Source organism: Peromyscus eremicus, chromosome 9 (genome assembly GCF_949786415.1).
Source record: "Peromyscus eremicus chromosome 9, PerEre_H2_v1, whole genome shotgun sequence".
Lineage (NCBI taxonomy): Eukaryota > Metazoa > Chordata > Mammalia > Rodentia > Cricetidae > Peromyscus > Peromyscus eremicus.
Genome location: NC_081425.1, coordinates 69,786,476 through 69,798,834, shown reverse-complemented (window position 1 = coordinate 69,798,834; position 12,359 = coordinate 69,786,476). Strand labels below are relative to the sequence as shown.

The window sequence follows — 12,359 nt, the reverse complement described above, 5'->3', positions numbered from 1 at the left end:
AAGAAATGGCCATAAAAGACAAATTTACAAAAAACAAAACAAAAAAATTCCCAGTTTATTTATCTTTTAGTTCTTCCAAAATTCAAAATATCAAGTCCTACTGCTAAGGAGAGAAAACAAACAAACATAAAATCTGAGAAGCCCCTTCTCTTAGTCACAGCAGAGGAGGCGAAGTGGGACAGGTGGATGCAGAGCCTGCAGGGAGGGCAGCAAGAGAAAGTCCCCAGTACTTCAGAGCTGATCATCAGAAGTGACCAACACAGGGTGCCGAAGAGAAAGTAAAGGCAGGAGCAGCAGAGTCCAGCCTTGTGGGTGTGCCTCCTTCCAGCGTCTCTTCTTGTCAAGATACGTTAGGCCAACATGCCTTACTCTCTTTCAGATCTGTGTAGAGTCCTTTGAGCCTCCCTCTAGATTTCACCTGCAGAGTATACAGCACGGCCATTCTTCCTTAGATGTCTCAGAAGAGACAGTGGTGACCTTGCCTTCTAGCACTGTATCACAAGCGGACTTGAGAGGAGGAAAGCCCAGCCATGGAGTGCCAGTGCTTATGTCTTCCGAGGCAGCAGAAATGCCTCAAATGTGCATGAGGCAAGAAACCAGGAAAACTTAAGACGAGCCATCAGCCAGCCACTCTGCCTTTAGCTCAGCCATGGTATACCATGATCGCTAGCAAAGCCCTAGAACCTTTCTTGAGAACTTCAGATCTGGAACTTAAAGGGACGGAAGGAGGACTGAACCTGCGGGGCCAGAACCATGCTTCAGCTAAGTATGGTGGCTCAGGGCTGTAATCCCACCAGCACATGGGAGGCAGAGCCAGAGGGATTACAAGTCTGAGGCCAGCCTGGTTTACAGTGACTTCAAGGTTAGCCATGGCTACATAGCGAGACTGTCTCAAAAAGCCATGAAAAATAAAAATGCAAAGGAAAAGGAACCATAGTAGAAATAGTTAGTGGTCAGCTTATACCACTGTCTTGGTAATTCAGCTTTGAAACACCAAAGATAGGTTGTCAGAAGAAAACAAACGGTATCAAGAGTGGGAGGAGCCTCCTGCCCTTCAACATCGCCTCCCTTGCCAGCCATCTGAACGGGGCCACTGGCACGTGTCCTGGTGGGCCTGGAATTCCCCGAGTAGCTTGGTCCACACAAATGGCCCCTAAACCCATAAACACATACGGCAAAACGTCAACAAAATCAAAAGGAAAAACAGTTCCTAAGTCATGTCGGATTTTTAGGAGTTGTCTGCAGAGAGAATGGAGCATAGGACCAAGGTTCATATTACTTTCTCTTTTTCTTGGGGGGTGCAGAGCTGTGTCTGGAACCACGGTTTGAGCCACGGCCTGAACTATGTACAGATGCCTTCCTCTTCCGGCTCATACTTCGACTCTGTTCTTCTTCTTCCTCATAACGGCTTTCACGGTCCGCTAAGCAGAAGGCAGAGTAATTCGTTAGCTTAACATACCTACTATTAATGGATAGCATGAACCAGTATGTCAATTTGAGTGTTAATCTTCATTTAGTCAGTTACTGGTTATGTGGCCTAGACAAGTGCTCAATCTTTCGGAGCCTGAGTTTATTTACAAGAATTAAAAGGCTACCTGCCCAAAGCACTTACCACAATGTTAGGGATACAGCAGCTAACACATTGATTTTAATTTTTAATGATTTCTATTTGGGGCTTGGCTTTAGAGTAGTAACACCAACTATACAATATTCCTAACTGTAACTTTCTGACTATGGGAATCACACTTCTGTGCACACTGAAAAGATTGAAGAGATGGAATCAAGTCCACCTGGAGCCTATGGACACATTCTAGATCTTACCTCTCCCTCTGGTCAAGTTCTACCCGTGGCTGAGATTTTGTTTCATATATATTTATGTATTTTGTGTATCTGTGTGTTTGGGGGAGCACACAGGGCAGAGGTTGAAATTAGCTGTCTTCCTCAACCGCTCTCCATCTTAGGAGACAGGGTCTGGGACTGAACTTAAGAGTCCACTAATGGGGTAGATGGGTCAGCCATTAACACCCAAGGATCCTCATATCTTTGCCACCCCAGCGCTGGGATTACAGGCATACACTGCTGTATGTATCCCTTTTTTTGTAAGGGCTCTAGGAACCCAAATTCAAGCTCTTAAACTTGAATGGCAATCACTTTACCAGCTGAGCCATCTCCCCAACCTCCCACCCAATTTTATAGAGTTCTTTTCCAGTTCTCACTGGCTCCTAACACTAACACCTCAAGACAAAGAACAGTGTTAGGAATTTGCACATAAATTAAATGAATAAACCACCCCAAACAACCAATCTTAAAACCACCTTTCCGAGCTTCTTCTTCTAGCTCATCCCAGTCCTTTCCGCTTTCTTCTTCACTGCCCAGAGACTCCTTGGAATAGTCTGGAAAATATTGATTGCACAGTAATCATGTAGAAACATAACAATGTAGAATATTTTCCTTTTTAAAAAGCAATCTCTAGGAGTGGTATCAGATGAGGAAGTGCTCTCTCTCTCGGTTTTTCGAGACAGGGTTTCTCCGTGTAGTTTTGGTTCCTGTCCTGGCTCTCATTCTGCAGCAGGTTGGCCTTGAACTCACAGAGATCCGCCTGCCTCTGCCTCCCCCAAGTGCTGAGATTAAAGGCGTGAGCCCGGCATGTTTTCTGCTTTAAAATGTATTTTCTATGTGTGCAGGTGCATTGGCCTGTGCATGTACAGAGGAGGGTGTTTAATGCCCTCTTCTTTACCTTATTTCCTTCCAACAGGGCCTCTCGGTGAGCCTGGAGCTCCTGTTTGTTTGTTTGTTTGTTTGTTTGTTTTTGTTTTTGGCTAGGCTGGTGGCCTACAAGTCCCCGTGGTTCTCTTGTCTCTGCCCCCCGATCATTCCCTGGTGCTATTACAAGGGAGTTTGTGGCTGGCTTTCTACGTACATGCAGGGGATCCGAGCTCAGGATCTGTAACAGCAAGTGCTGTTATACACACTGAGCCATTTCTCTAGTCCAACAAATACTCTCTAACCTGATTCTTCTGCTTCTGATGAATAATCTTCATCACTGTCCTCTTCTTCCTCTTCATAGTCATCCTCAGAAGGATTAAAAGTCTCATCCTCAATCTCAGACTCAGAGTCTCCTTCCTCAGCATCACTTCCCTGGTGAAGTACAGAAAGAATAAGACCCATTTACTACTTTTATCATATTTGCCTTATTAACAAATTAATTGAATGTACTTAGTATACTAGCATTTCACATATAAAAACAAAACATAAGAAAGTCAAATGACCAAGAGAGATAAAGGACTTGTCTTAAAATTAATTCATTAAGGTACACTTATTAGACTCTGAAACAGCCAATTCATCTGTGGAAATTAATGACAGAAACACATTTTATATTAATGCACTATGCCAAGGAGGGCTCTATTTAAAACAAGTTTTTAATTAAAAAAAAATTTTGAGACAGGGTCTCACTGTGTAGTCCTCATCTGGCACTCGCTATATAGACTAGGCTGGTCTTGAACTCACAGAGACCTACCTGCTTGCCTCTGCCTTCCGAGTGCAGAAATTAAAGGTGTGCATCACCACACCTGGTGACTATTTCTTTATTATTTACTTTTTAAAGATTAATTTCTTTATATTTTACGTGTATAGGAATTTTGCTTGCATGTATGTCTATAAACTGGGTGTGGCAGTACGGTGGCTTCGAATCTCCTGGAACTGGAGTCAGATGGTCATGGACTGCCATGTGGTTGCTAGAAATTTAACTTGGGTCCTCTGGAGGAGCAGGCAGTGCTCTTAACTTCTCTTCAGCCTCGGGAGGACTATTTTTAAAATACTTTTTATAATAAACCTCAATCCCATCTCCTCCAAACACTAGAAACTCTGTGAGGAATAATTTTATAAATTCAAAGAAATGTGGGCAATGACTACCAATCCCCAGTGAATTAATCATTTACCTGTAAAACTAACCTAAAGAAACATTAATACTGAGTTATGCTTTTAGCTTCTCTCTGCTACTTCTCGGTGTCTAGCCGACCTCAGGCAACACTGCATACAAAAATAAAACAAGAAACCCCACACTCACGCACCTCACCCTCAGGTTCCAGGAAAGACCAGCCACCTTGTTCGAAGAAGCCCTCAGGGTCATCAACAATGGTCTTCATGATTTTAGTCCAGTTGAGGGATTGTACTCCTTCTGTGTACTTTAGGTCACAGGAACTAAAACGACATTACAAAATCAGAATCAAACTGTATTTTCTGACGATGTCAACTGTCATTATGACTTTTAGCTTTCACTGGGCATGCCTCAAATGGCTGGTATTTGAATTCCCAGAGTACTGACCCTCATGGCAGAAAAGCATTCCAACCCACACAAGCTTTGTTCCTCAAAACAATTCTGAGTTATTCCTTTCCCCCAGTGATTCTGTTCTTCATCTGTCTTTGTATGACTCACCCAGGCTTCCCTACCCCTTGCTGATGTCACCTTAACTTCATTCATTCACCCGTAATGAAGAAATAAGGGTAGTTTCCCCTGGCCCTTCCCCACAACATTCCTGTTTTCCTATGTGTTTTCATTTGATAAAGGCACTCTCTGAAGATGGGCATATCTTTCTAAGTATGTAAAAAGTTTTCCATTTCTAAGGTGCTTACATGACTTTTTACTAACTTGTGTTATGGACTGTTACGTTAGAGTGATGACTGAGAGGAGAAAAGGAGGTCTAGAGAGATGGCCCAGCAGTTACAAACTCTTGCAGAGGACCCATGTTTAGTTCCCATCACCCACTTGGCGGCTCACAACCGCCTACAACTCCAGCTCTAAGGGATCAAATTCCCTCTTTAAACTCCATGCATACCAGGTACACATGTAGTGCATATACATTCATGCAGGTAAAGCATCATAATCATAAAATTAATCTTAAGGGGTTGGAGAGGTGGCTCAGTGGTTAAAAGCACTGACTGCTCTTTCAGAGGTCCTGAGTTCGACTCCCACATGGTGGCTCACAACTTCATGTTCTAGGAGACCTGACACCCTCACACAGATATACATGAAGGCAAAACACCAATGCACATAAAGTAGAAATTTAAAAAATAAAATAAATCTTTAAAAGGATACAGAAAAAGTAACTACAGTGAGGATAAAAATAAATGTCTGTCTGAGACCTACTAACAGAATCTGCTTTAAGCAATGTTACCTACATGAAAATTTCTACTTTCTGAATCTTAATAATTAACCTAGGTCCTCTGCAAGAGCTCATAAATTTAATAATTTCTAAATTTTCTAAAATTTCTATTCTAAACACTAAGAAACTGTGAGAAATAATTTTATAAATTCAATTATATAATCTTTTTTTTTTTGGAGACAGGGTTTCTCTGTGTAGCTTTGTTGCCTGTCCTGGATCTCGCTCTGTAGACCAGGCTGGCCCCGAACTCAGAGATCCACTTGCCTCTGCCTCCCGAGTGCTGGTATTAAAGGCATGCGCCGCCACCACCACCCGGCTTATAAATTTAATTTATATAAATTTAATTTTTAAAAAAATTAATTAGCCAATTTAATTAATTAGCCTAGGTCCTCTGCAAGAGCTCATATCTGCTAAACCATCTCTCTAGACCCTCCTTTTCTTTTAGTAGTAAGATAAGTATGGAGTATGGTCCTTTCCATATGGAACAACTAGAAAGCCACACAGAAGAACAATTTCTAGACAATGGAAGAAAGCAGCAAGAGTGCATTCCAGTTCTTTGGGAGATGAACACAAACAAGGTTTTGTCTCAGATCTGCTTCAGTTCTAACTGGGGCAACTCAAGGCAGAATACAGGAAATCAAGCAACACTAGATCGCTTTCATACTCAATACCACCATGTTCTCTCCACCCTAACATTCTTTTTCTGTTGTCCTCTGCTGGCCAAGAGCTGGGAATGGCTCATGTTATTGACTGCATGACTTCAGCCTCCCTGACCCTCCCCCCTCCCCCCTCCCATTCCCTTTGCTAGATACACTGCCCTCTTGTTCTGTGAACACAGTACGAGTCACTAGTGTCACTGAGATAGTTTCTCATCTTTCCGTTCACACCCAAAGAAACTAATGCATTCAGTATATAAAGCACTACTATAAGTAACCCTTCACTTCCTAGTGTTTGATGCTTAAAAGCATAATTAATTTCTTATCTGGCGTTACTGTACTTTCATTATAGATTACCCTTTGATAGTGATTAATTTTGTAGACAATATTTTAATAGCAAGGTAAGACTAAAGGTTGTGTCTGGTGACTTGGCTATTAGTCTAGCTGGGGAAAACAAGACTGCAACCTGAAACAATAAGGTAGTGGGTGGGGGAGGGAAACAAATCCAACCAAGAAGCAGTAACAAACAAGCAGGTGACATCACTCCTCCCCAAATCATCAACCCTTATGGCCTGTAGTGAGTGGATTAGATGAAATTTCAGAAAAAGAACACAGAGAGCAAAGACCACTTAAACTCCTAAACAAATTCCAAAAGAACACTATTGCTGAAGGAAATAAGAGAATATAAGCTATGAAAATATAAGCCATGGGGCAAGAGAGATGGCTCAGTGGTTAAGAGCACTGGCTGCTCTTCCAGAGGATCCAGATTCAATTCCCAGCACCCACATGGCAGCTCATAATTGTCTGTAACTCCTGTTCCAGGGGAATCTGACACCTTCACACCAATGCACAGAAAATAAAGTTAAATTAAAAAAAGATAATATAAGCTATGAAAGAGGAAGTCCATACAGAGAAAAACATTGAAGAAAACCAAACTGAAACTGGATACCAGAAGGAATCCTTCAAACTGAAGGAAAAAAAAAAAAAAAAAAAAAAAACACATCCTTGAAGTCACAGATAAGAAAACACAGTACGATAATACTAAGTGAGATGGGAATAAGAAAACACCAAACGTTGTAAGATCAATTAAGTCGGACAGTGGTGGCACTCATCTTTAATCCCAGCACTAGGGAGGCAGAAGCAGGGGTATATCTGTGAGTTTGAGGCCAGCCTGGTCAATAGAGCGAGTTCTAGGACAGCCAGGGCTATACATAGAAACCCTGTCTCAAAACGAAAAAACAGAAACAAAACAAAAATCCAAACCCAAACCAATACCCCCATCTATGTGTCAAAACCTTGGAATAAACCCAAGGGTGTAAAAGACCTCTATAATGAAATATCTTCCATGCTAATGGATTGGAAAAACTAATAGTGTGAAAATGGCTATCTTACCAAAAGCAATCTACAGATTCAGTATAATCCCAATCAAAATTCCAATGCATTCTTCACAAAAATGTAAAACAAACAATCGAATGGCAAAAAAAAAATCCTTAAAATTGGAAGCACATATGAACTCAGATACCCAAAGCAATCTTGAGCAAGAAAGTAAAGTGTACATACTATCATTCTTGATTTCAAGTTGTATTATAGCCACAGTAACAACAATAGCATTGTATTTACACAAAACAGACCACACAGATGAAAGGAACAGAACAGAAGATCTAGTAGACACAGTGACAGTCACGATTTTTGACAAAGATGGCAAAAATACACATCGGAGAAGTTAGCCTCATTAGTTAACAAAGAGATATTATAAAAAGAATATGCACTTGTAAAAGAATGGAACTAGATCCTTATCTCACATTGAACACACACTTGCACGCCCCTCAACAACAACAACAAATAACAAATGGGCTGGGCAGTGGATCTCTGGGAGTTCGAGGCCAGCTTGGTCTACAGAGTGAGTTGGAGATAGCTAGGAGAAACCCTGTATTGAAAAACAAACAAATGACAAATAGGACTTCATAAAATTAAAACGCCATATAGCAAAAGTTAATTGAGTGAAGACAGCCTACAGAATGGGAGGAAAATCTCTGCCAGTTATCTGACAGAGGATTAACGTCTAGAATAAAGACAAAGGTTGTTTTTCTAGAAGCACATGGGTGCTTACAACCATATATAACTCCAGTTCCAAGGGATAAGATGCCATCTTCTGGTCTCCGTGGGCACCAGGCATGCAAGTAATGCACAGACATACATGTAGGCAAAACAGCTATACATAAAAATGAAAAAATACTAAGAACTCAAAACCTAACAAGAAATCAAAACAAACCAACAATAAATAGGTTAATGAACAGACAGGAGCCTGGGGATGTAGCTCAGTTGGTAGAGTTCTTGCCTAGCATACAAAGCCCTGGGTTTGATCTCTAAAACTGCATAAACTGTGTGGGGGCACACAACCAGCAATCCTAGCACTCAGGAGGTCGAGGCAGTATAGAAGATGTTCAAGGTTATCCTTGGTGGTACATATTGAGTTGAGGTCAGCCTTGCTTTTATGAGACTCTGTCTTAAGAGAAGAACAACAAAATCTCAGTGAAAAGACTCATTGGGTAAGGGCACCTGCTAACCTGATGACCTAAGTTTCATCCCTTGAACCCACAGGGTAGAAGAAAGAACCGACTCCACATGTGAGTTGTGGCATGATGCTGCATGCCCTGGCCAACAAATAGATAAACGTAGAACATTTGGGGCCAGAGGGATGGCTCAGAGGTTAAGAGTGCTTACTGCTCTTGTAGAGGACCCTGGTTCAGTTTCCAATATCTACTTCTCTTCTGGCTTCCATGGGTTCTTGCACACATACAGTACAGATCCATACACACAGGTACACAGATTCATAAAAGAAATATAATTGTTAATGAAAATATGAAAAAAAAGTTAAGCTTCACTGGCCATCAGAGAAACAAAGATCAAAACTACAAGATTATTTCATCTTACTTTAGTCAGAATATGTCACCAAGAAAAAAACAAATGACAGTGGACAAGAGAATCCTTATACACTTATTCAATCTCTGTGGTAATCAAAATGAAGCTTTCTCAAAAGACTAGAAATCCAATCCACCTTTGCACTCCAAGCCAATATGTCACAGAGGTATTTGCATATCAGTGTTTACTGCAGTCCTGTTCACAGAAGCTAAGCTATGGAACCAACTCAGGTGTATAAGAATGGATAAGGAACTGATATACATAAATGTCAATGCAACTGTAGGCAGCATATAAGAGAACTGAGCCAGTCTCAGAAAGTAAGTATTGTATGTTTTCTCTCAGTTGGGGTTCCTAGATTTATAGTCACATAAATTCATACAAGTATAGATTAATCAGAGTAGAAGTCAACTGTTTAGGTGAATGAAGACGATTAAAGAGAAGAGAGGGTGTATACTGTATCACCTAATATACACACACCCCAGAGACAAGATTCTCATGTATTACTTGGGCTGGACCCCAATTTCTGGGCTCAGGTAGTTCTTCTGTCTCAGGCGCCTGAGTAGCTGGGACTACAGGCACACACCATGGTGTAACAAACATAGCATTTTATAATACAGGGCAAATGGAAAGTGGCCAGCAGGTTTACTTACTTCAGCCACTCCTTGATGGGGTCTAGAGAGGCGACAGGAATGGCATTGATCATTGTGACTTTCTTGCTGTAATCCTTGTAGACAATCACCATATCAAAGTTCTTCAGGTGAAACTGGACCCTCTCAAAATGGATCAGCTCCACTTCATCCAATGTCACCACAAAAGGTGGCTGTCAAAACAGGAGTTGCATTATTACAATGTAAACTTCCCTCCAAGCATTTTTCAAATGATTACAGAATCTAAATCACCACACAAAGGAAAACTGTTTTGTTTATTTTTTAAATTTGTTGTTGTTGGGTTTGTTTGTTTGTTTGTTTTCGAGACAGAGTTTCTCTGTGTAGCTCTGTGCCTTTCCTTGATCTTCCTCTGTAGATCAGGCTGGCCTTGAACTCAGAGATCCACCTGTCTCTGCCTCCCTGCTAGGATTAAAGGCGTGCTCCACCACCTCCCAGCTTGTTGTTGTTTTTAAAGATAAAGCACATACTAAGAACTTTTAGTGCTTCTCTCAAGGAGAATAAATTCAGGGAATCCTCAAAGAAACTTTTTAAATACTACAGAGGCTTTAGAAGAATCATTTGCTTAATAAATTTTAAATCTGAGCTAGGCATCACAAGATGAAAATCAGAATAATTAGGATCAAAAGGAATCCCTCTCCCCGCTCCCCACCCGCTTGGGTTTTGGAGACAGGTTTCTCCATGTAGTCCTGGCTGTCCTGAACCTGCTCTGTAGACCAGGCTGTCCTGGAACTCACAGACATTTGCCTGCCTCTGCCTCCCAAGTGCTGAGATTAAAGGCGTGCGCCACCACCCCTGGCTCCTTCCCCTTTCTAACAATTCTGTTACTACGAGTAAGCAAGAAGGATGTAGGTGTTACTCAGCAGTACAGCATGTCCTCAGCAAGCAGGAGACTGTGGTTTTAATCTCTGAACAGTGGGAAAGGAAGAAAAGTGAAAAGGAAAGGACCAGAAAATTAAAAGCAACAATAAAGGGATGCAAGAATACTCACCCACTCTGTAGCATTTACCAGTGCACTACTAGTGGGCTGAAGGAGACAGGTACTCCTGTAGGGAGCCCCATTAAACCTGAAAGAGAGTAAGAAAACAGTCCACTTACTACACCAGAGACTGCTGTTGGCATAAAACAAGGATCTTCCCTTGGCCAAACAGCTCCCAAGGAAATCACTCATGTAAACCCTTAAGATTTTAAAAATGAGCTGAACAGTGGTGGCTCACGCCTTTAATCCCAGCACTCGGGAGGCAGAGGCAGGCGGATCTCTGGGAGTTGGAGGCCAGCCTGGTCTACAGAGTCAGTTCCAGGACAGGCACCAAAGCTAGAGAGAGAAACCCTGTCTCAAAAAACAAAAACAAAGAAACAAAAAAAGATTAAAAAAAAATATATGTATCTACTTTTTAAAAAAATTACTTGTACATGTGTGCTCGCATGTGGATATGTGTGAGTGAACACAGGTGCCCAGAGGCCAGAGGCACCAGGTCCTCCTGGAACCATCTTTCTAGCCCCAAATCCTTACAATCTTTGAGTTGTTATCTCAATGATTATCAGTTATTGGAAGAAAGAGTATATGTGATGTTAAATTATTAAAGAAACAATAGACCCATGAGCTTTCAGGATAAGACAAGAGGAAGAGGAAGTATATTACCCCAGGTCCCTAAACGGTACTTCAAACTCCAGCTCCTCCTTTGTTAGAGCCTCCACTTTTTCAATGAAATTCTTAAAGGCTGTTTTCAGTTTGTGTCTCATTTCTCGTTCCATCTGTGGAGGAAAAGAGTATTATTCACAGTCATCATATGACTTGTTAACAGTATTTCCCCGCAAAAAGTTCAAAATTCTTTTGTAGTTTTAATTTTCCTTACTCTGACACCTGATCGTGTTTAAGGCTCAAACCATAAACTATAGAGCTGACTGTCTAGCCTATGCTTAGTTCATAAGTCATTACACTGAATCACCAGAGCAGCTACTCAAGTTATTCGGTACCTATTTAGGAGCATAAAATACATCCCTCATACTTAACCCTACTCTACTACTCTGTAAATAGGATTCTGAATTCCTCAGACCTGCTCGGCATAGAGGTCATCTCGGTCATGCATGTGTTGATGTTTCCCCAAATCCGTGGTGATCTCTCCAACTTCTGTGTAGAACTGTACATCTGTGTGTCGTTTCTTCCCAAACATGATAGCATTCTAATGATAAACCAGAGAGAACAGGAAAAGTAGAAGACTTAGGCCACCCAATCTACAAAAAGACAAGATGCTTTAAGAAACAAAACACAGTCAGGCGTGGAGGTGCACACCTCTAATCCCAGCACTTGGGAGGCAGAGAAACTCTGAGTTCGAGGCCAGCCTGTTCTACAAAGCAAGTTCCAGGACAGCCAGGGTTGTTACAGAGAAATTCTGCCTCAAAAAACAAAACAAAAAAACAAACCTCCCCAAGCCCCAAATACTTTAAACCTAAAAACACACCTATGTACGACACTACTGACTGAATGGTCAGAGGTGCCCCTGGTGCAACAGCGGCAAACCTGTCACAGGGCAGCCAACCACCTGACTGGAACTGAGGCCCACCTCACAGGAGAGAAGTCATGTGTCACTGGAAACCTACTCAAAAGCCATGAGGTGGCAGGTCAGACTTCCTAGGGGGGAAAGCACAGCTGCTGTTTTGCTAAATGGATAAGATACAACTATCAAATTACCTTCTAAATAATTATGTTAATCCCTACAGATTAGTTCTGCTGTCATCTCATCTTTGGTCAGAGAAGCTTCTTTTTGCATTGTGCAGTGGTAACTACAGAAACTTGTAACTGGTCAAAGTACTAAGACCAAATGACTGTTGCATGCTCATGCATAAATAGGACATCCCATCATTCCCTTCATGGCTGAGGAACATTGTAGAGGAAAGGGAGAAACAACATCAGATGGGGCAGAGTAGTCCTCTCGGAATGATCTAACCACTGT

General features: G+C 41.6%; 1 protein-coding gene across 1 annotated transcript in view; it reads right to left on the bottom strand.

The window, feature by feature from the left end:
- Window positions 1-23: 23 nt before the first annotated feature.
- The window catches only part of Supt16h (SPT16 homolog, facilitates chromatin remodeling subunit), a 37,040-nt gene continuing 24,704 nt past the window's right edge, over window positions 24-12,359 (bottom strand). Inside the window, exons 19-26 of the mRNA XM_059273669.1 lie at window positions 11,463-11,588; window positions 11,048-11,160; window positions 10,397-10,472; window positions 9,391-9,560; window positions 4,071-4,200; window positions 3,009-3,138; window positions 2,316-2,393; window positions 24-1,421 (exon numbers count right to left, since the gene is read on the bottom strand). Of these exons, the coding sequence (XP_059129652.1) occupies window positions 1,276-1,421; window positions 2,316-2,393; window positions 3,009-3,138; window positions 4,071-4,200; window positions 9,391-9,560; window positions 10,397-10,472; window positions 11,048-11,160; window positions 11,463-11,588 (969 nt within the window). The 3' untranslated portion in view covers window positions 24-1,275. The remainder of the gene's footprint in view (window positions 1,422-2,315; window positions 2,394-3,008; window positions 3,139-4,070; window positions 4,201-9,390; window positions 9,561-10,396; window positions 10,473-11,047; window positions 11,161-11,462; window positions 11,589-12,359) is intronic.